General features: G+C 58.7%; 1 protein-coding gene and 2 long non-coding RNA genes across 5 annotated transcripts in view; 1 reads left to right on the top strand and 2 right to left on the bottom strand.

Annotated features, from left to right (window-relative positions):
* MGLL (monoglyceride lipase) overlaps window positions 1–26,726 on the bottom strand; it is an 86,882-nt gene that overhangs the window by 17,713 nt on the left and 42,443 nt on the right. For all 3 annotated transcript variants that reach the window (XM_044933686.1, XM_025272462.3, XR_006547300.2), the window contains exons 4-5: window positions 2,498–2,634; window positions 1,326–1,436 (exon numbers count right to left, since the gene is read on the bottom strand). In XM_044933686.1, coding sequence (XP_044789621.1) covers window positions 1,326–1,436; window positions 2,498–2,634 — 248 coding nt within the window. The remainder of the gene's footprint in view (window positions 1–1,325; window positions 1,437–2,497; window positions 2,635–26,726) is intronic.
* Window positions 14,295–18,862, bottom strand: LOC123330952. Its single transcript, XR_006547302.2, has 2 exons — window positions 17,469–18,862; window positions 14,295–15,192 (listed from the first exon to the last, which is right to left on the bottom strand). It is a non-coding gene; the product is annotated as an uncharacterized LOC123330952 (long non-coding RNA).
* Window positions 18,165–19,083, top strand: LOC112581185. Its single transcript, XR_003105659.2, has 2 exons — window positions 18,165–18,301; window positions 18,776–19,083. It is a non-coding gene; the product is annotated as an uncharacterized LOC112581185 (long non-coding RNA).

The following is a 26,726-nucleotide window of genomic DNA, read 5'->3' as shown; positions in this document are numbered from 1 at the left end:
GGCGGGGGGCACGTCCCCTCTGGGGAGATGCCCTTGTGGGGGAGTGGAGAGCCCTGGGGGGCGGGGGGTGGACCTGGGGAGCCAAGGGTCCTTTCGAAGCCCCGGGGTCCCGAGCGTAACCGCAGCCAGCGACCTCCCCGTCCCTGGGGTGAGTTGAGGGCGGGAGCTGAGGGCACGATTCACACGTGAGCCCAGCACACGCTGTGCAAACACATCACAAACGGAGCCCGCGGAGCGCCGTGGGGGCTCCACCAGGGACCCCAGTCCAGCTCACTCTCTTCTCTGACCAGGACCCTCAGGTGGTCCGGCCGCAGGCTACGTGATCACGACCAGGAGGGGAGGGGGCCAGGAGACCAAGCCCCCCGGAGCCTCGCCTGGGAGTCTGTGAATGAACCCATCCTTCTAGGCAGTCCCGCCTCCGCCAGGCACTGAAATCCACTGGAGTCGATTTCCAGACAGGATAAAACTCAGAGGAGCTGGCTGGCAGGCCCGTTCGGAGAATTGAGTAGAGGGGTGTTCTCTGCGTCAGCGCTCAGAGAGGCCCTGGTTTCTCCTTGGCTCGGTCCAGCCCCGCTTCAAGTTGTTGACACCCTGTCTCTGCTGGACGCCCACGCCCAGGGTTGGGGTCACGGCTATGGCACTGGGTCCTCAGGAGCCCCCCAGGACATCTGGGCAGTGCCCCTCTGCCCCGTCACTGACCGTGAGGCAGGGGGTGGTGCGCTGTGTTCTGCAGGGTGGCCCCCACCTCACTGCCCCCTCCTGCTCCTCTGAGAGTCCTGAGCACTGGCTGGGGGGGTAGCAGCTGCCCGCCCGGCCTGTGTCAGGGAGAGACTGACCAGAGCGCAGGCCCCGCGTCTCTCACCCTCCCCGGGTCTCAAGTCTCTGAAACCTGGGCCCAGATTGGGTCAGCATCCTACATCCACGATCTGGCTGCTCCCACGCTGTGGTCTCCACCGCTTCCTCAGGGGGGAAAGCCCAGCCCAGCCCACAACCCTCTGGGAGCTCCATGAGGACCGTCACGGCCAGAAAAACACCCCCGAAGAGCCACGTGGGTCAGAGCCGTGCGCAGCCGTGGGCAGCTGCGAGGCCTTTCCTCCTCTGAACGTCCACCGAGAAACACCCAGACGGGAAGCCGATTTGTTTGTTTGGGGGAAGAAACCACACCTGACTTGAGAAATGACCAAATTCCGGCCACAACAATGCTCGCTGCATCCAAACCTCATCACGACAGCAGGAGAAGCCCCTTCGCCCCAGACGCGAGCTGTGAGCGCGGGCCCAGGGCCAGGGAGGCTTGCCGGGGCTCACAGAACAGGAGGTCTGCTTACCTTGAAAAGTGTCGCCGAGTCTGGATTGGCGACGACCAGCGGGGAAATGAGAACCATGCCCGAGAAGTGGCCCGGCCTCTCCGCGGCCGTGAGGATGCAGATCGCGCCGCCCTGCGGGAAGAGGGGGCACGTGCTGGGCGGGGGGCCGGTGTGGGTCCCCCAGGCCCAGAGCTGCTGCCTTGGAACAGGCGCCCTCAAGCGCGGGTGAGCAGGCCCACGACTACCCTATTACACGTTTCCCCAGAGCTTTCCAAGCGCAAACGTTTCAGGGGATGTAAATAAGGTCCCCACTTGAGGGCTCTAAGTGCCACAGAGACACATTCCTATTTCATTTCAAGCCAAAAGCTGGCAGACCCCCAACTTATCCAGACCATCAGGCTTGATATGAAATTTAAAAAAAAAAAATCAGAGGATAATAAGAGATTGCTATACTTTTTTTTTCCTGGTTTAGTTAAAGGGCCCAGGAATCCAGGTTCCAAGAAAAACACTCAGTGGACACAGGAGGTGCTGAAGGCGGGTGGCCAGCCACCTTGGCTATTGACTGGAGCGGATCTGAACCAGGGGCTGAAATCCAGATGCTTACAAGCGCCAGGCCGGGAAGAGACTGGCAGGGACAGGGCCGGGTGGGGAGGCGGGGAGGGAAGGTCCCCCAGGGTGCAGAACAGCAGCTCAGAGTCCTCTGCCGGCCCGCGTGGCTGGGCCCCTGCAGGCAGGCCTGGCCTGCGTGCTGCCAGTTTGAGGAGACTCGATTTAAACATCACAGCTCGATTTAAAGACCACAGATGATTTAAAGATTCTGAGAGGAGTCTGTGTATTTAAAAGGCAAAGGGATTAGGAATGGCCTTTAAGGACTGCTTCCTAGGGACCCCTGTCCTAGTGGGAACCGCGTGACTCTGAAACCGGCAGGAAGCATGAACCGAGGGGCCCCACCCCAAAAAGCGGGAGCAGAGTGACCCTTGGGCCCTGAAGGGGAGGAGTGGGTGGAGAAGCCCTCCTCTGGGGCCGCCTCAAGATGCCGACCCCACCCTGTTTCCTGAGCAAACACCCCCCGGGAGCCCCACATGCAGCGTGTGCAGAGGGGCCACGCCGGCCGGGCAGAGGGCGACCCCTCCATCCCCAGCCGGGCGGACACTGGGGGCGCTGGACCTGGGGCCCCTCCGCGGCCTACGCACCATGGAGTGGCCCAGGAGGAAGACGGGCAGCCCCGGGTGGTCCTTCTGCACGGCGTCCACGTGCTGGAGCACATCCCGGATGAAGACGTGGAAGTCGGACACCACCATCCTCTCGCCCTCGCTCTGCCCGTGGCCAACTGGAAGGGAAACAGGCACAGAACCGGTCAGCAGAGGCTGGCGCCCCCACCAAGCCCAGCGGTCTCCTCACGGAACGACCACCATTCTCCAGGGAGGACCCCCGCAACCCTCCCAAGCGCGCTCTCAAGTGTGGAAATTCTCCACCAACCCCAAACCCATCTTACAGATTATGAAATGGAAGCACAGAGAGGTTAAGGAACGTGCCCAAGATCACACAGCCAGGAGATGACGAGCCAGGAGGTAAATGCTGCAGAGCCTGTCCACGCAACCAGGAGGCCTTCCCGGTGGACACTTCCCCCAGTGGGAGCAGAATGGGCACATGGAGTCTGAGTCCCCCCGGGCTCCCGGGCGCCCCAGCTCCTCGAGCCTCAGGGCGTGCGTCCGAGCGCCAGCGTGTCACGGGGTGAAGGCCGCATCCCGTCCCCTCCCTCCCACCTTTGGGGACGAGGAGGGGACAGACGTGCACTGGCCTAGGGGCGCCAGAAACGGTCTCCGTGAGGCGGCAGCGAGACTAGGCCGCGCTGCCTCCCTCCTGGGTGTTTCCTTCCTCCTGGATCCGAGCTGGTCCTTTCCCCAAGTCCTTTCTGAGGGCCCCTCCACGCTCCCCTCTCTGAGGGATGCCGGTCGCCATGGAAACCGTGTGATGTGAGTGTTTGCAAAGTGCAGAAGAGAAGGCACTCCTCAGCACAGGGATGCACATTGAGCACGCCTGCCTGAAGCCCCTCAGCCGCCTCTGCCCAGAGAGGCTGTGACTGAGCCCCCCACCCCATGGACGGAAAGCGGGGCTCGCAGTGGCTGGAAGCCAGGCCGCCAAGATTCCGACTCAGAAACCCTCTGTGAGGCCAGACCACAGCCTGTTCTCTGCTGCCGTCCGCCACGTGTGCCCGCGCGCCGCTGCCCAGCCCACCCGCCTCTGACGCCTCTGACCGTGCAGTCCGGAGACCCCTCCTGTCACCTTCTCAGCGGCAGGCCGAGCCTCTTAAGGTCGTTTTCACTTCTAACAGAGGTAAAGCGTGCCATCATCCCCCTCATCGTCACAGAGTTCCACACACGCTCCCACTGCCGTGCGACCGTCGCCGCGTCCCCGCAGAACCTCTCCATCACCCCCAGACTGAGGCCGTGTGGGCCTGCTGTGGGCTGGACCCCCGCCCCCGGCTCACGTGCTGACACCCCACACCCACCACGCACGAGGCGGCTGGGTTTGCAGACACGGTCTTTCAAGAGGTGATTAAGTTTCCCCCCACCCACGGCAGCCCACTCCAGTATCCTTGCCTGGAAAATCCCATGGACCGAGGAGCCTGGTGGGCTGTGGTCCGTGGGGTCGCAGAGTTGGGCACGGCTGAGTGACTGACAGAACGCCCTCGGCTTGGTGTCCTCATAAGAAGAGAGTAAGACATGGACGTGCGGGGGGACAGGCTGGACTGTCCCACCACGAGTGGGGACGCGGGGAGGAGACAGCCGTCTGCACACCCGGCAGAGGCCCTGGGAGGAACCAGCCCGGTCGACAGCTTCATCTTGGATTTCCAGCCTCCAGAATGTTCAGGACCTAAATTCCTACCCTTAACATCACTCAGTCTGTGGTACTTTGCTATCCAAGCCGCCCAACGTACCCGCTAAACAATAATCCCTAGCCCACTCCCCAGACCCGAGAATGTAGTTCAATATCGATATGGACAGAGTATTACGATTAAAGTCCAGAGAACTGTAAGCACAATTATTTTCTCTGTGTGCCTGTGTTACTAATCGATACCCGATTAGATTAATTTCAAAATAAACTTGTTGTTGACAACTATAAATTTTTCTATTTCATCTTCCAGTTTAATTCTCTTCTCTGATTATGCAAACATTTGCCGGGTACAACAGTTAGAAAAATAAAAAAAGATCCACTCAGCGATGTCTCATTTCTACTCCTGTTTCCTCTTGTTCCCCACGGCTACACATTTTATTATTTTCTTTGTCTTCTCTCAAAAGCATTTCTTTTTGCAAAAATAAGAAAATATCAATCTACCCATATTTCCCCTCTTTTTTTCCTTTTACATAAAAGGTAGCATGCACAGATCCACCCTATTCTACGCCAGTTTTTTTCCATTTTAACACGGTCTGGAGATTACCTCAGATGCGCACAGACCACGCTCTTCCCGTCACAGGGCCCTCGTGTGGGTGAGCCACGGCCATCCCAGCCACCTCTCGCCAAAACTGTGTGTGTGACATTCCATCCCTGTTCACCGCACCACTGCCTGCACCTCATCACTGGGGACGACTCTTCCAGCTCCGTGAACGCGCGCCTCCGGGGTACACGGCCAGAGCAGGTCTGCTTGGCCGAAAGGTGTCCGCAGATGCCGTTTCGGTGGGTTGACGTCGTCCACGGGGGGCGTGCTGGGTTGACTCTACCGGCCTCCCAACAAAGCACGTCACTCTGTGGATTCGCGCCCAAAAGACAGGACAAACGTGCCAGTCAAACGTCTTCTCATGTTTTAAGAGTGACTTGTATTTCTTTCCTGGTAAACTGAGAATTCCTGTCTTTGCTGTTTGTTTTTTTTCTATCAAGGTTTTGCATTTTTTGATATTTAAGAGCTCTGTGTACATGAGCTGGTCATCTGTCCTTCAACTTGATGTCGTGTTTAGCTATGGAAGATTTTTGAGAAAATTGTCGATCTTTTCTTTTTATGGCCTCTGAATTTTGATTCTCAGTTATAAAGGCTGTCTCTACTGCAGGGGTGTCAAGGAACTCAGCATCTTTTTCTGAGTTCTTTTCTGGTTGCATTTCTTGGTGGGGGTAACACACGCACAGCATAAAATTCGCGGCGGCCCTCTGTGAGTGTGTCGCTCGGGGCCGGCAGGCACATTCACAGAGCAGGGCAACTGACCGTCAGTGTCCCCGGGCGCGGCTTCACTCTCCACGTGCGCGTCCTGATCCAGCCGCAGCTTGTCAGGGTTCGTGGTGTGAGACACGGCTCCCTTGCCTGGGGGTTCTTTCCTTCTTAAAACTGAGGTGTGGCTCACACCACCGACCAGTGACCACCGTAGAGTGAGCTGACTTGGGGCACATCGTACATTCCCAGTGCAGTCCAACCGCCTGGACCAAGTTCCGAACGGCAGGCGTGGCTTGACTGTCTCAGCAGCTCACGAGGCGCCCTGCACCCCTGCGCTGAGGGGTGACGTCACTCACGGGAGCCTCCTTTTCTGCACAAGCCTGGCCTGTCTCTGGCTTTCTGCGCTGGCCTGCTGGTGGGCCTACGCACAGGCCAGCCCCGCAGTGAAGCATGGCGGCCTGCGCCCACCCTGCCAGTTCTCAGGCCGGGAGGGAGCCCTGAGACCCACGTGCAGTCCCCGCCACACAGCCGCGAGTTTCCCCATGCACCCCACACACCTCAGGTCTCTGTCTCAGGTGTGCTGATTAGGCCCCCCCCGCCCAGCACCGCCCCTTCCCCATGGACCGAGGACTCCGCGAGCTGGGGGGACACGGCTCTGCTGGGGGGCTGCGCTGGGAGCCAACGGCACAGTCCGCCTGGGACCTCGGCAGTAGGCTGGGCACGCACGTGCCTGTGAGCCAGGCTGTCCTCAGACCCAGGATCTCCTTTCACTGGTCTGCATGCTCCTCCAGCTCCTTGTGACGGCCTGGCCAGGGGCAGGAGCCAGCTTTACGCCTGCTGAAATGGACTGCAGCCTCTGTTTCCACGACGGCCACCCATCACTGTGGCCAGTTCATCTGAGGAGGCGTTTCCATTCCCACCACATGGACAGAGCGGCAGGGCTGTGTTTGCAATTAACATTCTCGTCCTCATATGTTCTAAGACAACCTCACCGCAGGCCTTGGTCCAGCCTATGTTTTGCTTTGTTTACCCTGATGCTGCTGTGCTCTGTTTCTGTTAAATCCTCTGTATTTTGACGCTTTACCATCTGGTTGAAGCTGACCCTGGAAGGACTGCTGTTCCCAAGGTTAGTGAATCTCCCGACACAGGAAAGAACCGACTCATGAGCTGGCCTGTCACACGCAAACCAACCAGTCCAGAGCCCACCTCCCCAGGCCACTCACTGTCCCGTCACCCAGGCCCCCAGACCCCTCAGCCCATTGACGGTACCCAAACCAGCCCATCCTCACTGGGCTCATCCCACCCCACCATTCCTTCTCGAAGAAACTGCAGCAAAGCCTCCCATGCACTCCCCACCGCCTCCCTCTGCCTGCGGCCCAGCCCGTGCCTCCCTGAGTGGCCCCGGGAGTGGTCCAGCAGCAGCCCCAAGTGGTCCTGCTCCTGGTTCTGGGGATCTTTGAGTACAATAAACTCTGTCTCCTGGCGGTCATCTCTGTGCGTCTCCCGATTAAAGCCTGATCAGATTTTGACTCCACAAAACCTGATTCCACACCTGATCAAAACCCAGCCCACGTCCCCGTAAAACACACTCGCAGCGAATTCCGTGCCCGATAAGCACTTGAGCCTTTGCGGAATGTTTCAGCGATTCCGTCTCTGTCTCATACAAAACATTTCTCCCTCCAAGTGATCTGGTGGCACCACGTGCTGAAGACTGAGGACCCACCCAGAAAGGCGGGGGTCCCGCTAACCCTGGGACTGGAGGAAATGAGCGTCCGACCCCCCTCTTCTCAGGGAACCGGTTCTACTTGGGACTCCTTCTCTTACAGACGGAAGAGCTGGTGAAACGCACCTTGAGTAAGGAGAGAGACGAAGCATAAAAAACCAGTCATGACAAGACCCGGTGTGGACGCAGCGGGCTGTAATCCACACAGTCCTGTTCCCAGGGTTCATTTCACATGATCCTCACCACTCTGCGGATTACCTGTGAATTCTCCCCCATTTTCTGGCTGAGAAAACTGACCCACAGACAGACTGGCTGGAGCTCACCCCGCAATGAGTTAGAGGGCACCCACGGACTTGAGCGCTGGGTTCAGACCCCAAATCTCAGCTTCTGCCGTCCTCGGGCGGGGCTGACCCAGGGATGCGCAGCCCCAGAGGCCGCCTGCTGCAGGCAGGGACCAGCCGGCGGGGACCTGCATGGCGGGGACCAGCACGGCGCCTCTGGGTCCTCTCTGCTCCCCCAAATCGACCTCGGACGTCCCTACTGTTACCATCAGGGCAAGACGCGCCTGCAATTGAAAACACAGGCCACTGAACACAGGCCGGGAGGGCGAGCCCGAGGGACGCACTGTCTCCACTGGACGTCAGCGCATGGGCTCCCAGCTTCACCATTCTCCCTCACGGGGGCGCACCACACATATCTCTGGCCGGGGTCAGCAGCAGGACCCTGACGGCTGAACACACGCCGCACTGGAGGGTCTGTACAAGCTGATTTCTCTCCCCACTGCTCGCCTCTGCTCCTCCAGACGCTCCATGCAGATGGAATGTCCTGCATGGACCCAGGCCCTGGGAACGTCTGACCAGGAAGGGGACGGACTCCTGTCCAGCCCAGCAGGGCTGCAGGCCCGTGTTCCTGGCCGGCCCACAGGAGGCCAGCAGGAGGCAGGCGTGGGCCTCTTCCAGGACATATGGCTCAGCAGCGAGGCAGATGGTCACTGTGGCCCCTCTGGCCTCGAGGACCACAGGACTGGACAGGAGGAGCCTCGCGTAGGGGTCACGGCTACATGGACTCAGAGAGGAATGCAGCCACTCGGTAGAGCGCAGCACAACCCAGCCCAGTGAGGGGCAGGGAGGGTGCCCGTCTGAGCCCCGGGTCCGAATCTAAAGGGAGTCACTAGCCCGTCTACGTCACCCGGGGGACGCCGGACTGCCACTTTGGAAGACAGCCTGCATCTCACAGGTTTGAAATTCCATCCTTTGCAGCCAGCGGTTCCATCCCCAGGAGGCCACACACCCAGGAGAAGGTCCTGGGCGGCGGCAGGAGACGGGGCAACACCGTTTCCCGAAGCTCACAGTCACTGCTGGGGAGCAGGCACCCTGCAGCAAGGGCCATTCCACAGCAGGGGGACCATGAAGACCGAAGTCTCAGGTAGCAACTGCATGCTGCTGGCGGACTGCAGCCACGAAATCAAGAGACGCTCGCCCCTTGGAAGAAAAGCTACGACCAACCTGGACAGCATGTTTAAAAGCAGAGACATCACTTTGCCGACAAAGGTCCGTCTAGTCAAGGCTATGGTTTTTCCCGTGGTCATGTATGGATCTGAGAGTTGGACCCTAAAGAAAGCTGAGTGCCGAGGAATGTATGCTTTTGAATTGTACTGCTGGAGAAGACTCTTGAGAGTCCCTTCGACTGCAAGGAGATCCAGCCTGTCCATCCTAAAGGAAATTAGTCCTGAATATTCATTGGAAGGACTGATGCTGAAGCTGAAACTCCAAAACTTTGGCCACGTAATGGGAAGAACTGACTCACTGGAAAAGACCCTGATGCTGGGAAAGATTGAAGGCGGGAGGAGAAGGGGATGACAGAGGATGAGACAGTTAGATGGCATCACCAATTCAATGGACATAAGTTTGAGTAAACTCCAGGAGTTGGTGATAGACAGGGAGGCCTGGCGTGCTGCAGTCCATGGGGTCACAAGGAGTCGGACACGACTGAATGATTGAATAGCAACATGCAGCGACATGAACGAACCTTAGAAATTAAATACAAACTGAAAAGGGCAAGTAAGGTGTCCGAGTTTAGCCAGTGCAGGGGGCCTGGGTTCAATCCCCAGTCAGGGCACTAGATCTCATGCTGCAACTCGGATCCTGCATGTGGCAACTAAGACCCGGGGTAGCTAAAATCAAAAAGTATTTGCATAAAAAAAGAAACAAGCAAGGAAACGAAACAAATTTTCAGATGCTCGCTCGGCACTGGCCACTGGTCCGTCCGTAACACTGGGGACGTCGCTCGCCGCCTCACAACGCTGGTGGGGACACGAGAACCAGCCCAGCCCGCCCGGCACACGGCGGGTCTCCACACGCACTGGCCGCCTCTTCTCCACACACAGTCTCCGCGAGAAAACCCCCAAGCTGTCTCGGTGTTCACGATCTTCCCCTCAGAGATCCTTCTGCATCTTTAGTCTGTATTTCTCCTCACCAGCATCCTCTGCATAACCATGGTTTATTTTCTAACTGAAATTAAGTTTAACTTCGAACAGACCCTTTTTCCTTCAAAACAGTAAGCTGGTCTGTTGGGTTCCCACAAGAGGACCGAAGCTCCCACGTGGTACCTGACGGCTGTGTGGAGCTTCTGGAGTCCACGGAAAAATGCAGAATCTGTCACGCCAGGCCTCCCTGTCCATCACCAACTCCCGGAGCTCACTCAAACTCATGTCCATTGAATTGGTGATGCCATCCAACCGTCTCATCTTCTGTCGTCCCCTTCTCCTCCCGCCTTCAATCCCAAGTCTAACCTCTACTGAAACGGTAACAAATGCGTGCTTTTAAAAAGCAGAAGAGGGGGCTTCCTCGGTGTCTGCACGTTCACTCAGTCATGTCCGATTCTTTGTGGCCCTGGGGACTGTAGCCCGCCAGGCTCCTCTGCCCATGGGATTCTCCAGGTAAGAACACTATAGTGGGTAGCCATGCCCTCCTCCAGGGGGTCTTCCTGACTCACGGGCTGAACCCGGATCTCCTGCATTGCAGGCAGCTTCTTTACCATCTGGGCTACCAGGGAAGCCCAGCTAAGCCCACGCACCACAACTCCTACGCCTGTGCTCCAGAGCCGTAACTAATAAACCCGTGTGCTACAGAGCTTGTATTCTGCAGCGAGAGGCCACTGCAGTGAGGACCCAGCACAGCCAAAAGTAAATAAGCATATAAATAAAAAGCAAAGGAGGTCAGCCATGCTGAAGTGAACTGCTTTAGAAACGAGAACAAGGACTTCCCTGGGGGTCCGGTGGCTAAGACTCCGCACTCCCAATGCAGGGGGCTCACGTCCCATCCCTGGTCAGGGACCTGGAACCCACGAGCTGCAACTGAGCCTGGGGCAGCTGAGTCACTTTACAAGAAAAAAAGCCCAGATTCCTCTCTCTAAGATGGGAGACGCTGGGCAGTTAATGTTTAGGAAGTGGGGTCTCTCAAAGCTTTGGAGACGTCAGCAACTAACACCAGCTCCAGTCAGGACCCCCTTCAGAAAAGGCAGAAGGTAGTCAGCGTTTCTCTACCACAGGGAGTCAGTGGAAGTGACCGCAGAGTGAGCGCACAAAAGAAATGGCTCCTCTGCCCTGGACCGGGGCCAGCTCTGCACACTGAGGCCGAGGCAGGGCCCGGGGCAGGGGGATGCCCCCCATAGGTGGGTACTGAACCAACGCTCCTGCAAGTTCAAACTCAACTACGATGCCAGAAAGGGGGCGGGGGTAGAGGCTGGACTTCGGCCTCAGTGTCCCCCCGACCCGTGTGGTCAGAGCAACGCCCCAGGCAGGGGAGGCCTTGGGCAGAAGCCATCTGCTGGAGGCGGGTGTCCAGCTGGCCCTGACCGTGGGCCCTCCGTGAAGGGTCCGAGATGGGCCCTCTGGGGCCGTGAGGCTCAGTTCCCAGCAGAGGACCGAGCTCAGTGCCGGGGGGACCAGGCAGGTGGTGGTGGCGGGAACCCTGCCAAGGGAGCTGAGCCTCCTGATGCCGTGGGGGCAGGATGACCACAGAGCAGGTGGTGGCCACAGCCGTGCGGCAAGGATATAAACGCACCAAGGTGAAAATTACGCAAAAACCCGCCCTAGTACTCAAAGCTCCACAAGGCAGTGTTGAAAACAAGTTCTGGGGCGACGCCGTGTGGAATGGAAAAAACTCCTGGACCCACTGGCCTGAATTTAAAATCTGACTTAAACAGCACAGCCCTGCGTCCATGCTCCGGTTACAGAAGCTGCCTGTGGTCACAGCGGATTACCTGGAAAAAGCCAGGGAGGTGTCAGTGGCGGCGGGCGTGGGCCCAGGGGCAGCTCAGGATAGGGCGTCCTGGACCGAACCCGGCCCCCACAGGCTGCGGCCTCCTGCAGCGTTTCGACTCCCCAGGGCCCCCGCACAGCAGGCGTGCCCTCCTCGGACTCTGGGCAAGATGAACCAAGACCATGCACGTCAAGTGCGCAGGTCTGGGTTATGCACAAAGTGGACAGCAAATATTAGTTGTGGAGATGACAATAATAATTTTTTTTTTTTAAAGCAACAGGAGCTTCCCTGGCGGTCCAGTGGCTGGGAGCCCATGTTCCCAGCGCAGGAGGCCTGGGTTCAATCCCTGGTCGGGGAACGACCAGGTCCCGCGTGCTGCAAACAAGACTTGGCACCGCCAAACAAATGACTTCTAATTACTTAAAGGAATGTTTTAAATAAAAAAGCAACAAACCAGCCCTGCCCTGGCCAAGCGGAAGTAAACAGTGCAGGTCTGGCCTCACGGCCGTGGTGGCCGAAGCGAAACAGTACCGGCTGCCCCGCGACGCCCTCCAGGACACATACATCCTTGGAGGAAAAGGGCTCAAGTTCCGAGGGCCGCCCTCACTGTCAGCACTGGTGTCTTTGGTGACCCCCACGACCACGCATCCCTCCTGAGGCCCCGGGGCCCCTGTCCTGTCTGTGCCGCTATCTCAGCTGGCATGGCCTCCTGGCTCCTCGTGGCCAGCCCGAGTCACCCCAGACAAGACAACGCCACCCGCTCGGCAACGACTGTGTTCTCTGCTGGCAGGAGACTTTTGCGGGGACCCCCAGCAGCCTCACAGAGGGGCAGAAGGTCCTGGGGGAGGTGGCCACAAGTGTCCCCTGGCCAGGGCAGTCGGGGAGTGTGACCAAACTCCTTGCTCAGTCAACACCTCATCTCCCATCCAGGGCGTATGTGTTAGGACGGAGCTGGGGAGAAAGACAGCCCTGCAGCTGACAAGCGTCCTCTCAGGGCCACTGCGGGAAGGAGGCAGAAGCTGACCATTGCGATTGGACAAACACGTCCCGCTTGCCTGCTAGGGTCCAGTCTTGGCTAGGCTCTGCGGCTTTGGGGGGAAGTGATATTTCACTTAACACATGGAATACATGAATTATTTCCCCCACACTGACATATAATTTGTAACTGTGATTTACACTGCATGATACCCTATCAGGGGACCGAGTCGGAGCTCACATTACTCTCAATGGCAGGGCACTCAGGTCGTCGACAATCTTTGCTATTCTAAATAACACTGAGATGAACAACTTTTCACAGATGCTTATAGAATTGTTAGGATAAACTTGCCAAATCAGGATCTCTAGATTGAAAGATAAGACTATTTTGGGGAGTCCTCATTTATAGACTTGACAATGCTCTCCAACTCGAGAATTTCCATGGTCCCCAGCCAAGCACGGAAATGTGGATTTCATCACATCCTTATCAGCTCAGGGAGTTTACAGCTCTGTCTTTATTTCAGGAGGTATCACAAACCCACATTCTTCCCATTTTGGTACTTTGCTTCCAGGTAAAAACCCTACAGAAAGCTACTATTTGGGGCTGGAGAACGTGCCATCAAATGTTTTTCTAGGGCAACTCATTTCTCTGCCTTTGGTAGGGAGACAGCCACGGAACACATGCCTGACCCGAACAATGGTGCATAAGATAGCCGAAGCTGAGCGAGCTGGGAGCCCTGACTGCTGGGAGGTCTTCTGTGAAAGCTCAAGCCACATCAGGCGCACCCAAAGGAGGCGTGACAGAAAACCTCCCATCCCAGGGCCGCAGGTTTCCCCCAGACCGTACTGCACCTCCTGCTTCCCGTCTCCCCTCATTGCTCTGCGGGAAAGAGGAAGCCACTTTCTCCATAGACCCTCCCGACTTCAGGCTGCAGCGTGATCGTGCTGTTCAGAATTCAGCATCACAGTTTCAAAGCCCATTTTCATGGGATCTTCCCTGGGGATCAAACTGGGTCTCCTGCATTTACAGGGAAAGAATCAGCCTGCCAACACGGGAGACCCAGGTTCAATCCCTGGGTGGAAAAGATCCCCTGCAGAAGGAAATGGCCACCCATGCCAGTATTCTTGCCTGGAGAATCCCATGGTCAGAGGAGCCTGGTGGGCTACCGTCTATGGGGGTCGCAAGGAGTCAGACACGACTGAGCGACTAACACTTTCTTTCAAAGCCCTTCATTTCAAACGAAGGTCTGGCTTGTTTTCTGCACTCCTGAGACATCTAACAGCAGAAACCCCACACGCGACAAGTCTTCAATGCTGAAGGGTAAGGACAGGAGGATTTTAAATCCAAAGAGGATTTAAAAGCAGAAGAATTGTACCCTTAAGCTAAGAGGTGCCACGTTCGGTCGCCACAGCCGACACACCGCACAAATGCTAGAAATGCCCTTCTTATTTCAGAGCAGACAGTGCGGGACAGGGGACCGAGCGAGGCCTGGGCAGAGGGACCACGGCGAGCGGAACAGGCCGGACAGAACCTGGTGCTGCCCCGCTGGCGGGCGTCCGTCCCCTGCCGCACAGGGAGCGAGCACCGTGTGATCGGGAGGTTCTGCTTGCGTCTCTCACCCTGTCTAGAAAACGTGCAACGGCAGAGAGGCTGAGGTTGCAGCTTGCTGGCCTGGAACAGTTTGTTCCCTCAACAAGGCCCCTTTTCCCTCTTCTGTCTGCGGATGGTCCAGGCTTCCATCACGGACACTTGGAGCGACGCCCTTTCGTCCCCCAGCGCCCGCCGCACGAGCGCCCCTGGACGGCAGGAGAAAGGGGGTCCCCACAGCATCCATGTGCAGACTCGATGGCGTGGAGGACATCAAGACAGGAATTAATTTCTCCCCTAATTGACAACAGCTTGAAAAAAGGTATAAGGATGCCAGGATTCAGCATATGGGCTCTGGAAGCACATCTCGCCTCGGATTTTTTTTTTTTTTCAGCTGTTACAACGACTCGCTTTATAATGTAACCAGCTAAGAGGCGGTTAATGGTGCAGCATTGTAGAAAGAATGCATTCTCGGGATTTCATATTTAGAGGGTTTATTTGAAAACATCCTCCTCTCCACTGCATAAATAAGAGGAAACAGCATGACAAAAAGTGTCATAACTATGGTTTTCGGCATCCAGCGAGACGGTCTGCCTTTCGCATCAGCGGCAGGATGGCTGGACAGGCCGGGTCCTCCTGGGCTCAGCCAGCCCTCCCTGGGGTCACGTTCCTTTTCCATCTCACGAGCGGGCGGGGCTCTGGGTGATGCTGGGTGAGCCAGAGTCACCCAGAAAGGCCAGACCTTTCCCCCAGATCTTGATGGAGGCTGAACCTCACACACAGAGGGAGAGCCTGAGGTTCACAAACAGGCAGCAGCTGCTGGGCGGGAGAGGCTGGGACAGAAATTCCAGGACGCGATGAGATCAAGAGATAAACATCCTCCATAGAGAAACAGGATGCGAGGCGATTCCCAACAGCGCTGGAGGCAAACTCCGCCAGGCCAGCAGTCCCAGGGGCGTGAAACTTCAGGAAAAGTTTTAATGTTAAAAAAACAAAATTTCATAGAGGGTCCAAGGGACGGGCGACCATAGGTCAGATCAGGCAGAGTCCCGACCTGACCTGGTTTCCACAGATACTCCATTTTTAAACTCCGTGTCTTTAGGATCGTCTTCACTCTTGTTAGACGGTGGATGAGACGGGCTCTTGTTCTGACGCTTGTTCTCCTCGGCTCTGTGAACCCTCGACTGGCAGAGTTTCTGCAGGAAGAACATGAAGGTTGGCGCCAGGTCTGGGTTTGAATCCGCTGCGTCTGGCCATGAGCTCGGACGTGGACCTGCTCACAGCCGTGGTCCTGATTCTCCCCTCGGTGAAAACGGCCCCGATTCCAGCGGGCACTGCTGGACTGGTAAACGAGGAAGCAGGCCCCAGCGGCAGGCGCATCACCGGCCAGCAAACGTTGCTCCTCTTCCGTGCCTCGTGTTTCGACCTCACGGTGGCGAGTCCAGGAGCAGAAGGGCCGTCCAGGGATGCCTGGGTCCCAGCAGGGGTCCACCCTTTCCCCCACGGCATCCCTCATCTGTGCAGCTGCTGGGACCACCCACGCCCCGCCCTTCCCGGGGAGTCGGACCCCAGCCCTGCACTTCTCTCTGAGCGACCCTCAGGCTCCCTGATGGTGCGCGCTCTAGCCCTGGGCCTCTTCCAGCGCAGGGGTCTGCACACCACCCGCGAGGTCTGCAGGCCTGCGGGGAACATGCGCCTGCCCCTGCCCTGCCTCTTTGTTTCTCCTGGGAAGGGTCTGCAAATCTGAGGGGCCCTGCCCCAGGAGCGAGTGACCTCAGGGTGCAAGCGGGTCCTGCCGCCTCTCCTGGGGCCCCTGGGCGCCTCCCTCCGATGGCCCGGGGCCGTGGAAGGCCACACCGAGGCCGCGTCCCCAGGCCCCCGCACTCCGTCCTCCCCCGGCTCCGGGCTCCACATAGGCTCCATCGGGATCTCTCCCTGCTCCACCATGGTGCTGAGCCCTCCTTCGTCCTGTGTGCCCCCCAAGAGGCCCCCGGATTTCTCCCTGTGCCTCCGGGGCCTGGGACCTGCGTCGGCACAGGATGATGCTCTGATGGCCTCACCCACAAGGCCACACCCCAGAGACGGGCTTGGGCGGGCTGGAGCCTCGAGTCCCAGATGCACCTCAGGGAAGTGGGGACCGTGGGGGGCCAGAGATCGGGGTCTCTGATGAGGGGCTCCCCCAGGTCAACCGGCAGGCCCACAGGGACTGAGAGGGGGTCTCAAGTCCAGCCCAAGCGAGAGGGGCCCTCGGGGCTTTGCTGTGGAGAAGGCCTCCGAGACAAGGGGGGCAGCAAGCTGGGCTGGGCCCCGTCTAGGAGTCCAGGCCCCGGCCTGCTGGGTGGCCCAGAGCAGGACGCATGCCCTCTCTGGGCCCGGCCCCTTCCCTGGTGCAGCCCAGGACATGGCCCCCAGTCTGCGCCCGTCAGCTTCCCCCCTCCGTGCTCACACTTCACACCTGCAGAAGCAACTCGGGGGAAAAGCAGAGGGGAGCAAAGACCAAGGGCCCAGAGCACGGCCCGGAGGTGGGGGCAGCCCAGGACCCAGGGGCGCGGCGGGGACAGCGACCCACTCCGGGCTCAGCGATCTCCACATACACACAGACAGACACACAGTCATATATACAGAGACACGCACACCCTCACATACACACAGACACACGCACAGAATACCACACACTCACATACACAGACACACACAGAGACAGACACAGACTCACAGTCACGTATACAGACACGCACACACACTCACATATACACAGACACATGCACAGAATACCACACACACTCATATACATAGACACACACAGAGACAGACACAGACACACAGTCATGTATACACACACACATAATACCACAACACACATACGTACACACACATATACACAATACCATACACATATAACACATATACACAAATACACACATAATACCACACACACATAGACACACACACATAAACCACACACATGTACACACACAATCATATATACACACATGACACATACATACACACACAACCATATACACACAGACACACGTAATACCACACACGTGTACATACACAACCATACATACACATACAATCACACACATACACATATAATCACACACAATGCCATATACACACATGCAAACACATACAATCATATATACACACAGACACACACACGTAATACCACACACACCACACATACTCAAATACCACACATACATGTAATACCACACACACACCACACGCCACCACACACACGCAGTACCACACAGACGTAACGCCACACAGAGACGCACACGCACACAGCTGAGAGAGCGCGCCACAGAACGGGGCACGCTCTGGGGGTAAAATCACATTAAGGCGATTTCTCTTCTTTTGTGCTCCTGTATGTTTCCAAATGCCTACAGTGAACTGGTATTTTTGCCATACCGGGCAGGGGGGAGTTAAGGCTGTTTTATCATTTCTGAAACCTCACACTCACCCATCAGTGCAGACACATGAAGCCTGGAAATAAAGCCAGCAGCTCTGCAATCAGCCTGCAATCATATCTGCTCCCAAGAAGCGCCTGTAATTGGAGCTGGCGCGTTCGGGCGTGAACGCGGGGGGCGAGGTGTCGCGGGCTTGGAGACGAGGAGCCGGTGGGGGGTGAGGAGGGACTGACAGTCAGGCTGCAGGGCCCTTAGTGGAGCCACGAGGCGGCTGAGGCCTGCTCAGGGCCATCAGCACAAGCCCCTAAGCGCCACCGAGACAGAAAAAGCAATTTTCAGAAGCCGCCCCACGAGGCGCTTTTCATTTCATGCTGCCGTCTTCGCCTCTTGGAAACACACCTGTGGGCTTGCCCTGGTCCCTTCTGGGCTGGCGGGGAAACGGCTGCACCCCCCACCCCCAGAAGCAGCCCCCCTCCTGGCGGCACCCGATCCTACTTGGGACTGGATCCCGGCTCACGACTTACTTTGACCGAACGCAGCCCAGGTGACACCTGGCCGGGTCTGCGCCCAGGCTCCAGAGGTCTCGCAGCTTCCAGAAACCCTGCTGGCCAGAGGCCAGTGGACGGCTCCCCAGCCTGACGCCTGCTGCCCAGACTCAGAGGCCACCAGCTAGACGGACAGCAGGCACTGAGTCACCGCGACAGCCGAGCGCCGACTGGCCGCCGTCACACTGGCCACGTGGGGAACCTGGGCCCAGTCTACACCTGCCCTCAGACACAGCGGGGCCCTGGCTGCAGACTCGTTCTCCTGAGGTGGCCGTCTGGGTGTCCTGGGCCACCCCCGGGCCACGGCAGGTCCCACCCGGGCACAGCCACAGATGACACAGGTCAGCAAGCCCTCACGTTATTTACTGTGAATTACAAAGCACGTGAGCGACGGTGCCGACTCATTGGAAAATGATGCTGGGAGAGACTGAAGGCGGGAGGAGAAGGGGACCACAGAGGACGAGATGGTTGGACGGCATCACCGACTCAATGGACATGAGTTTGAGCAAGCTCCGGGAGACGGTGAAGGACAGGGAGGCCTGGCATGCTGCGGGCCACAGGGGCGCAGAGTCGGACACGACTGAGTGCCTGAACTGCAGCAGATGACAGAACAAAGCCGCAGCCCTGCTCATCCTGTTCCTGGGGCGGGGGGATTTGCCGGACCTTTCTACACAGTCACACGCAGATCTCTACGTCCAGATAAGTCTGTGTTGGGCTCTTTCTGTCCATACACAGGACTCCATTTGTTTCCCTTAACAATATGCCTCGGAGGCCTGTCCAAAGCTAGAATTACAGATCTCTCTCCTTCCTTTCAGGGGACCTGCATGTGCCCACGTCTGGAAGCCTCCAGGAGGGCGCCAGGGCTATTCCCACCTCTTCACTAGAGCAGGCTTGCACACCTGTTTTGGGCTTCCTTCTCCCTCCCCCGACAGCCACAGCCTGCAGAACACAGGACTGTCAAACACTTTTACCTTTCTTGCCTTTCTTGTCTTAATCTAAAAAGCATGCATGCTGAAGCTGCTATTTTTATCCAAGAGGAAAAAATCTCCTTCCATTTACTTGTTCTTGTACCCCTGATTGATTTTTCTGAGTCAAAGGTCTTGTATTAAAAAAAAAAAAAGAGGTTCCCTACTCTTGCATAATAAAATAAACATCAGATTCTCACCAGCAGGAAAAGAATTGGTACAAAAATGGAAGACTCACTATTCACAGAAATAAGTGCAAAAGGAACCCAGACAGATGAGAAAAGACAAAAAAGACAGAAGCAGGGCCGTGCAGCGGCAGGGAGCCCCTCCTGAGCGGCAAGCCCAGCCCCGGGAAGGTGGACTCGCTTCCACACCCTCTGCCTGCCCCGGGGGATGTCCTGGGGGTCAAGCCTGAGTCTACACGGAGGCCCGGGACCCAGGGCTCTCCCAGCTGGAATAGATCCCTGTTTCCAGCCACATTCCCTGGATTCTCGGGCTGCGCGACCCAACCAGGTTGGCGGCCGGGCTCAGCGCCTGCAGCTCAGTAAACAGGCGTCAGATGCTGCAGGGCCTGGGGTCTCACTCTGCCACTCGGGAGCCTGGGCAAACACCGCCAGCTCTCTGACCCCCTCCTTCCTTGCTGGAGGTGCCAACAGCAACAGGGGCAGCGTGTGGTCCGGGGCAGGAACGTTCCTTCTGCAAACGAGGTGGCTCTGGAGCCACCGATGACACGGGGCCACGGCGCCAGGGCGGCAAGGAGCCCATCCCCGAGGCGCGCGGGCCCGGGGGCCACGGCGCCAGGGTGGCAAGGAGCCCATCCCCCAGGCGCGCGGGCCTGGGGGCCACGGAGCCAGGGCGGCAAGGAGCCCATCCCCCAGGCGCGCAGGCCTCGCCACACCCAGCAGGGCCCCAACACCCTGTCCTCAAGGATGGGGTGGCCTCTGGGGCCTGGACCAGTCTGGACCGACCAGCACCGGCCAGGCCCTGTCCTCCCAGAGGTGGCATTCCCATCACAACCACCTCGCAGCCTCTGGGGCTCTGCCCAGCCATGCACTTGGCTCCGGCCTCCTGGGTCCACAGGCCCCGTGCCCCACAGGCTAGACCTCTGCTTGTGGCCATTCCGGCCGTTGGGGTAGAAGGAGGGGCGCACTTGCCCCTCCCCCACGCCCCGGCTTCACCCCACTTCTCTGCGCTTCCTCTTCCTGCACTTCCCCCCAAGAACCCAGCCCCGGCAGTGACCTCCGACCCCGGGGCCCGGGCACAGCACTACGTGGTTCCCGCTGAGCTCCTGGCATCCCCTGAAAAGGGGAGGCACCCAAACCAAGGCAGACAAGCTGTCCATTTAGGGAATCAACTTCTGCTCCAGCGCCCTCAACCATTAGGCGAGCCTTCTTAAATCTTGTGCTGGGGGGAGAGAAGGCTGCCTAGAAACACGGTGCATCCACCCTGGAGTCTCTGCTCTCCACACACATCACCCAGGCATCCCCCCGTCACCCCCAAACCCCAGGCCACCCCCCGCAACCTGGCCCCGACGAGGAGACCACAGCATCTGGTCACAGCTGGCTGGCTGCACTCTGCCACCTAAGGGGGTTCGCCCCAGTGGGTTCACCCTGCAGGCCTGGGGAGGGAGGTTCCTGAGTGGTGCCTGGGATGGGGTCCTGGGAGGGGGAGAGGGTCCTGGGAGGGGGAGGGGGTCCTGGGACGAGGAGGGGCGTCCTGGGAAGGGGGGTCTCGCCCTCATTCCCCAAGTACTCCTCGGCCTTGGAGGAGACCAAAGGGAGGGACTGTGGAAAAGGAAGGGGTTTTCTGGGCAGGCTTGTCCAGAGACTTGTGTTCACGTGCCGCATGCCCTTTAAACCAGAACATCCCCGACGACTCTCGCTTTCTGTCCCCAAACTCGCCGGAGCCTGTGGGAGCGCCTGTGCAGGAGGAACGATGTCTGACAGGGTGCTGGGTGTTCACAAGCGTCCCCTGGCACCCCCAGCCTCCAGAGGGGGGCGGTGGGCTGCACCACACGAGGGCCGTCAGACCCTGGTCAGACCCCAGCCGCTCTCCCTGCCGACACAGCCCCAGCCGTGCCTGGGGGGCTGCCCCAACACTGCTTAACCTCAGCGAGAAAAGCAGAAGGTAAAACCCGAATTCAGACAATTTCACTTCCCACGAGCCATCGTGACCCGGGAGCTGGGGAAAACCCAGAGTCAGCAGCGGGCTCATGTGAGCCATGCTCTGTTCTCTGCGACAGGGGAATGGCCACTGAGCAAAGCTGGGGGTGGGCGTACGCGAGTGCAGCCCCACGCAGCGCAGGGCGCTGTCCTGGCCCCCGCCCCGCGTCAGCCCCTGTCCGCCCCGCGCCTCAGCCCCCTGCCCACACGCTCACACCACGCCCAGGCATGGGTTAGAGGACGCGTGAAGGGCAGGTGCCAACGCGAGAAGGCAGCAAGGAGTGCACGGTGGGGGAACACGGGACAGGGCGCCTGGTCAGGACGGCGGCCGCCAGCGGGCGCTGACTCGGGGCAGCTGGGTGTCGGCAGGCTCGGGGGGCAGTGTCACTATTCCCAGAGCCAGTCTCCTGTGACCCAGACCTCTCCGCGGGAGGCAGGGTCACCCAGCTGCATCGCTGGTACTGCCCTCACTGATACAGGATTGTACCCTGCCCACGAGCCAGTTAATATTTACCCGATTACTTCTTTACACAGGGACTCACAGCTCTCGCTACTGTTAATGGAAAACCGGTCCCTTCCCGGAAACAGAGGGGCTGGCACAGACTGCTATTCGCCTGCCCAGCATCCACTCTCTCCCTTCTGGGTAATGACCTAACTCCTGGAGAAGGAAAAGGCCACCCGCTGCAGTATTCTGGCCTGGAGAATCTCCATGGACAGAGCCTGGTGGGCCACAGTCCACGGGGTCACAAAGAGTTGGACGTGACTGAGTGACTAACACTTTCACTTTTTTCAACCCTGATTTTATTCAGATCAGCTGTGAAACCAGCTGAAGCACTCTTATCCACAGCCTCTCTCGCAACTTTGCAATGGGTGTGGCAACATGACTAAGTTCTGTGAAATGAAAGTGGCTCAGTCACGTCCAACTCTTTCTGACCCCAAGGACTATACAGTCCATGAGATTCTCCAGGCCAGGTAGCCTTTCCCTTCTCCAGGGGATCTTCCCAACCCAGGGGCTGAACCCAGGTCTCCCGCATAGAAAGTGGATTCTTTACCAGCTGAGCCACCAGGGAGGCCCCTGACTAAGTTCTAGGCATTAAGATGTAAGAGGAAATCAATAGATGAAGCTAGAGAGAGGGAAGGCAGGCAGCATTTCTAATGTCTGAAATAGAAACGTGATGTGATGGCTGAAACTCCAGCTGCCATTGTGGGCCAAGAGGGACACCTGAGCTGGATGCACGTCTCTCCGGCAGGACAGAAGCAAGCTGGTTTCCTGATGACACAATAGAGCCATCATTCCGGGGCGGGCTGTTGTTCTGTCACTGAGTCGTGTCGACTCTTTGCCACCCCGTGGACTGCAGCCCGCCAGGCTTCCCTGTCCTTCACTGTCTCCCAGAGTTTGCTCAGAATCATGTCCCTTGAGTCAGTGATGCCATCCAACCATCTCACCCTCTGTTGCCGGTGGTCTAGCCACGTCCTGCTCCTTCAGTACTGATGCTGAAGCTCCAATACTTTGGTCAGTTGATACGAAGAGCTGACTCCTTGGAAAAGCTCCTGATGCTGAGAAAGATAGAGGGCAGGAGGAGAAGGGGATGACAGAGGACAAGCTGGTTGGATGGCATCACCGACTCGATGGCGTGAGTTTGAGCAAGCTCCAGAAGATAGTGGAGGACAGAGGAGCCTCGAGAGCTGCAGTCTGTGGGGCTGTAGAGTTGGACACGACTGAGCGACTGAACAGCAGACGAGAGGCCCGGGGCCCCCTGGGCCCGAGGTGGTCCCTGTTCCCTGTGTCACCTCCCGCAGCCCCCTCTCATATTGCCCAGGCTCCTGCTGCCCTGCAGGCCCCCCTGCCCTGGTGGTCGCACCTTCCCCTCCTGGTCTCTGCTCAGCTGCCACCACCTCAGTGAGGCCAGCCTCCCCGGCCCCACCGCCCACCCCAGCCAATTTTCTCTCCCTCCCAGTTACACGCTCTGAAGTCACTCATTTCCACGTAGGGTCTGAAGGGCGGAGCCGGTGTGAACCCGGAGTGTTGGTGCTGGGATGAACCAGCGAACAAATTGATGAACTGAAGAGGGGGGGAGGCTCAGGCGTGAGCAGGCAATGGCCGAGGTCCTCTGCACACACTGACCCTCACTCCCAGCCCTCCCGCGCCCCAGCCCTGGCGCTGGACAGAGCCCCCCACCTCTCTCTGCAGTTCTGTCGCTGGAGCAAGGAGAGAGCAGACAGCACTTACGAGTTTCTCTTCTCGCTCACTCTTTAAAGGGGGCCTTAAAGTCGGATGCATTTGATGGGGAAGCCAGCGGTTTTACCATAACAATGACAAGTCACTGCTAAAGGGGAAATGTCACTCTTGGAAGGGGGCTGACGCACCAGCTGCAGGGGAAATGCCTGGGGTCAGGGGTCGCGACGCTGCCATCCTGCCACTGAGACCAGCCCACGACTGGACAGCGTCCAAACCTGTCCCTACACAGACGTGAGACAGAGCCTCGGCGTCGCGCCCCGCACACCCCGTGTCCAACCTGTCCCCACACAGACGTGAGACAGAGCCTCAGTGTCGCGCCCCGCACACCGTGTGTCCAGTGGGGATAAGCTGACCCCCTTCAAGTCTGGAGCGCGAGAGGGACGTCTGTGTCCACCTGGGCCACTTAGAAGTCTCAACACAGGCCGCTCCTGCCGACAGACTTCAGTTCACAGGAATGGTGCCAAACGCTTCACCAAACGCTTCGAGCCCGTGCAGGAGGATGGGGCCTGGCCGGCCCCTGAGCAGCCTGGCCCTCAGCGCCTCTCTCAGGGACCCTGGATTCCCTTGACCTTGAGATGAGCGGCACACATGATTCCTCTCCTTTTGTTTTTTTTTTTTTGGTAAAAGACACAGTTTCCACCGAATAAACCCTCTAAGCGATTTTTCCGATCCGGTGACATCTGCGCAACAGCCAGGAAAAGAAACAATTAGTATTATGGTGGCAGAATGATCCGGCCCCTCTCCAGGACTCCGGGAACTCAGGGAGGGAGGGAGAGCCGGCCCCCTCGCCCCCACGCTGATGGTCCCTGCAGCGGCCCTGCCCAGCTGGCTGTCTGGGCTGAAGGAGGGAAGCACGGTGGGGCAGGGGCGTCACAGCCTCTACGCAGAGCAGAGCAGAGGGGAGTGGAGGGGAGGGGAGGAGCCGCCCACTCACTGCACAGAGTCTGCGCTGGCGCGATGATGGACAGCTTCTAGGGGATGTCTTGGGCCATTGTCAGATGGGAAGACTGAGGTTCCGCCAGGTGAACTGACTCGTCCCGGCCACACTGCCAGAAACACGGGCCAGGCCCTGAGCCAGGCCCCTCTGCCTCCATCCAAGGGCGTTGCACAGAGGTCGCCCCGGCTGGGCTCACGCCGCCACTGACACCCCACCGCGGCCCCCTGCCCCGTGGCGCTCAGGGGATAGAAATGCAGCGATGCTGTCTGAGGACTCAGGGGTGGGAGGATCGTGTTTCTACTCCCAGGACTGACTCCGACACTGTGGGTCCCTAGGCAGAGCCTGGTGCCACCGTAGGGGTCAAGCCTCTCCCAGTGGGTCCCTGGGAGGGGCGGTGGGAGGCGGACACCCCGGCCCCCGCCCCAAAGCAGTTCTCCGGGAGTCAAGACCTTGGCAAGGGCAAGAACCCGGGGGCTTGACCCAGCTCTGTCCCTGCCACGGGGCTGTGCAGCCTTCGGCAGGTTACTCTCCATCTCTGAGCCGGCTCGCAGACACGCTAGCTGTTGCCACCACCCTGCTGCAAGGAGTCAAGGAGGCGCGATCCGTGGGAATCATTACTAGCACGGAGATGACGGATTCTCCCCTGGCAGGAAAGCCTGAGTCGACTTTCCAGTCCAAATTTGTACACACGTACATGATTCACCAGTCTGAACTTGGGCAAACCCACAGAAACCGTGGTTTTTCCATCAGACGCCTCGGAATTCAGTAGACGTTCGGAGACCTTGCTAGGAGCAATGTTCTGGGCAGGAGTCAGGAAGCCTGGGTCGTGGGCCACTGTTGGCCTGAGTGCTTAGAGTTGGGGGGCACGTCTGAGGCTGACCACACTGAGAGGGGGCCTGCAGTGGGGGGGCATCCCCAGCCAGGCGATGACCAGCCTGCCTGCTTCCTGGGACTCTCCAGGCAACGCCCTTCCTCTCTGATGCTGTGTCTCGTTTGGGGTGCTGGGTCAGTCGGCTCGCTTGGATCGGGAGGGGTGAGAGGCTGGGGGTGTCTGTCTCCAGCAGCAGGGCCCCTGCTGCCCACCCTCTGCTTCCAGAACCAGGGCAGGAGTCCATGCAGCTCCCAGGAAAGCTGCTATGTGGTGTGGCCGGGGTGCAGACTGCACCGCGACTTTCACGCCCGGTGGCATACTTGGTTTGCGTCAGTCCAGCCCACGCTGAGGGCCTTGCTGGTCTCATTTTTTGCAGATGAGGAAACAGAGGCCCCGAGTGGCTCAGCACACAGCCCATCCAGGGCCGAGCTCGGGTGCGGCCGCCCGGCCACCTTCACCCCCAACCCCTGTGCATCATGCAAACTCACTTCTCTGGCATGGCCTCTGGGAGCCCAGCTCTCCTGTGTGGACTTGCCTGCCCTCCTAGGCCAGGCCTCCTCCTTGAATGTCCAGGCAGACCCCAATCGCACGAGGCGCCAGGGGCTTGATCACGAGATGTTCTTGGCCTGAGTCTCCCCCAAGGTCCCCAGCGGTCTCTGATTGCTCCCTCTCACCACTCACGAGACAGCACTCAAGAGAGGCCCTGCCCGGCTGGCTGTGGGATGAAGCAAGGACCCTTCTTCCAACCGTGGAAGCAACATGCGGAGCAAAACACAGCAAAGGCCACAGAGCCCCCGGGCAGGGGCACGTGCGTGCAGCTGGGCGTTTATCATTGCAAGCTGGTGACATGCACCTTAAGAATCGCCCCAGAGGCCCGTGAGGCCTCCTGCCTGCTGCAGGGGTCCTTTCCCAGGGAGAGGGGGGTGCCAGCTGCCCCCCTCTCCTCCTCCCGCCCCGGCCCTGGAAGCATCACAGCTGGTTATTTTTAGCTCCTGGCGGCAGGCGGCCGGTCACATGCCGCTTGAGCTCGCACTTCAGAAAGGCTGCATCTCAGGAGTGGAGGCGATGTCCCTCCCCCGGGCCCCTTCCCCCGCTGTGGGCACGTGGCGCGGCCTCCCCTCGCCCACCCCCAGGGGACAAGCCGCAGTGCCGCCAACCTGGCCCCCTCAGCTTCAAATTTCTTTCAGCAGCTCCTTTCCCCGGGCCGTCTGCAGCCAGAACTATTTCTACTTTTAATTTACTAAAAGGTTAGCGGGCGGGGACGTGTGAGATACCCAGTCCTGGGAACCTGGGGTCTCGGTGCCAACCTGAGGATTAGGGTGAGACCCTGAACCCACACCTGCACGCCTGGAAGGGGGAGACGGATCCAAAGCTGCAGCTCCAGCTTTGTCGGGGACCCAAAGCCCAGTGGCTACGACCCCTCCATCAGCTTCAGCCGTGAGCCTTCAGGGGAGGAACTCCTGCCCGGCGGCCCTGGGCCCCGCGGGCTCTCAGTGCGGGTGGCAGTCATGGGCACCCCGCGCCAGGCACCACCCTCTGCAGCCCCAGCTCACTAGGAAGGGGGCCTGGGACCCTGACCACACCATCTGCTG

This window comes from Bubalus bubalis, chromosome 21 (genome assembly GCF_019923935.1).
Source record: "Bubalus bubalis isolate 160015118507 breed Murrah chromosome 21, NDDB_SH_1, whole genome shotgun sequence".
In the NCBI taxonomy this organism is placed as follows: domain Eukaryota; kingdom Metazoa; phylum Chordata; class Mammalia; order Artiodactyla; family Bovidae; genus Bubalus; species Bubalus bubalis.
The sequence above is the reverse complement of the archived record's forward strand: the minus strand, read 5'-3'. Positions and strand labels throughout refer to the sequence as shown.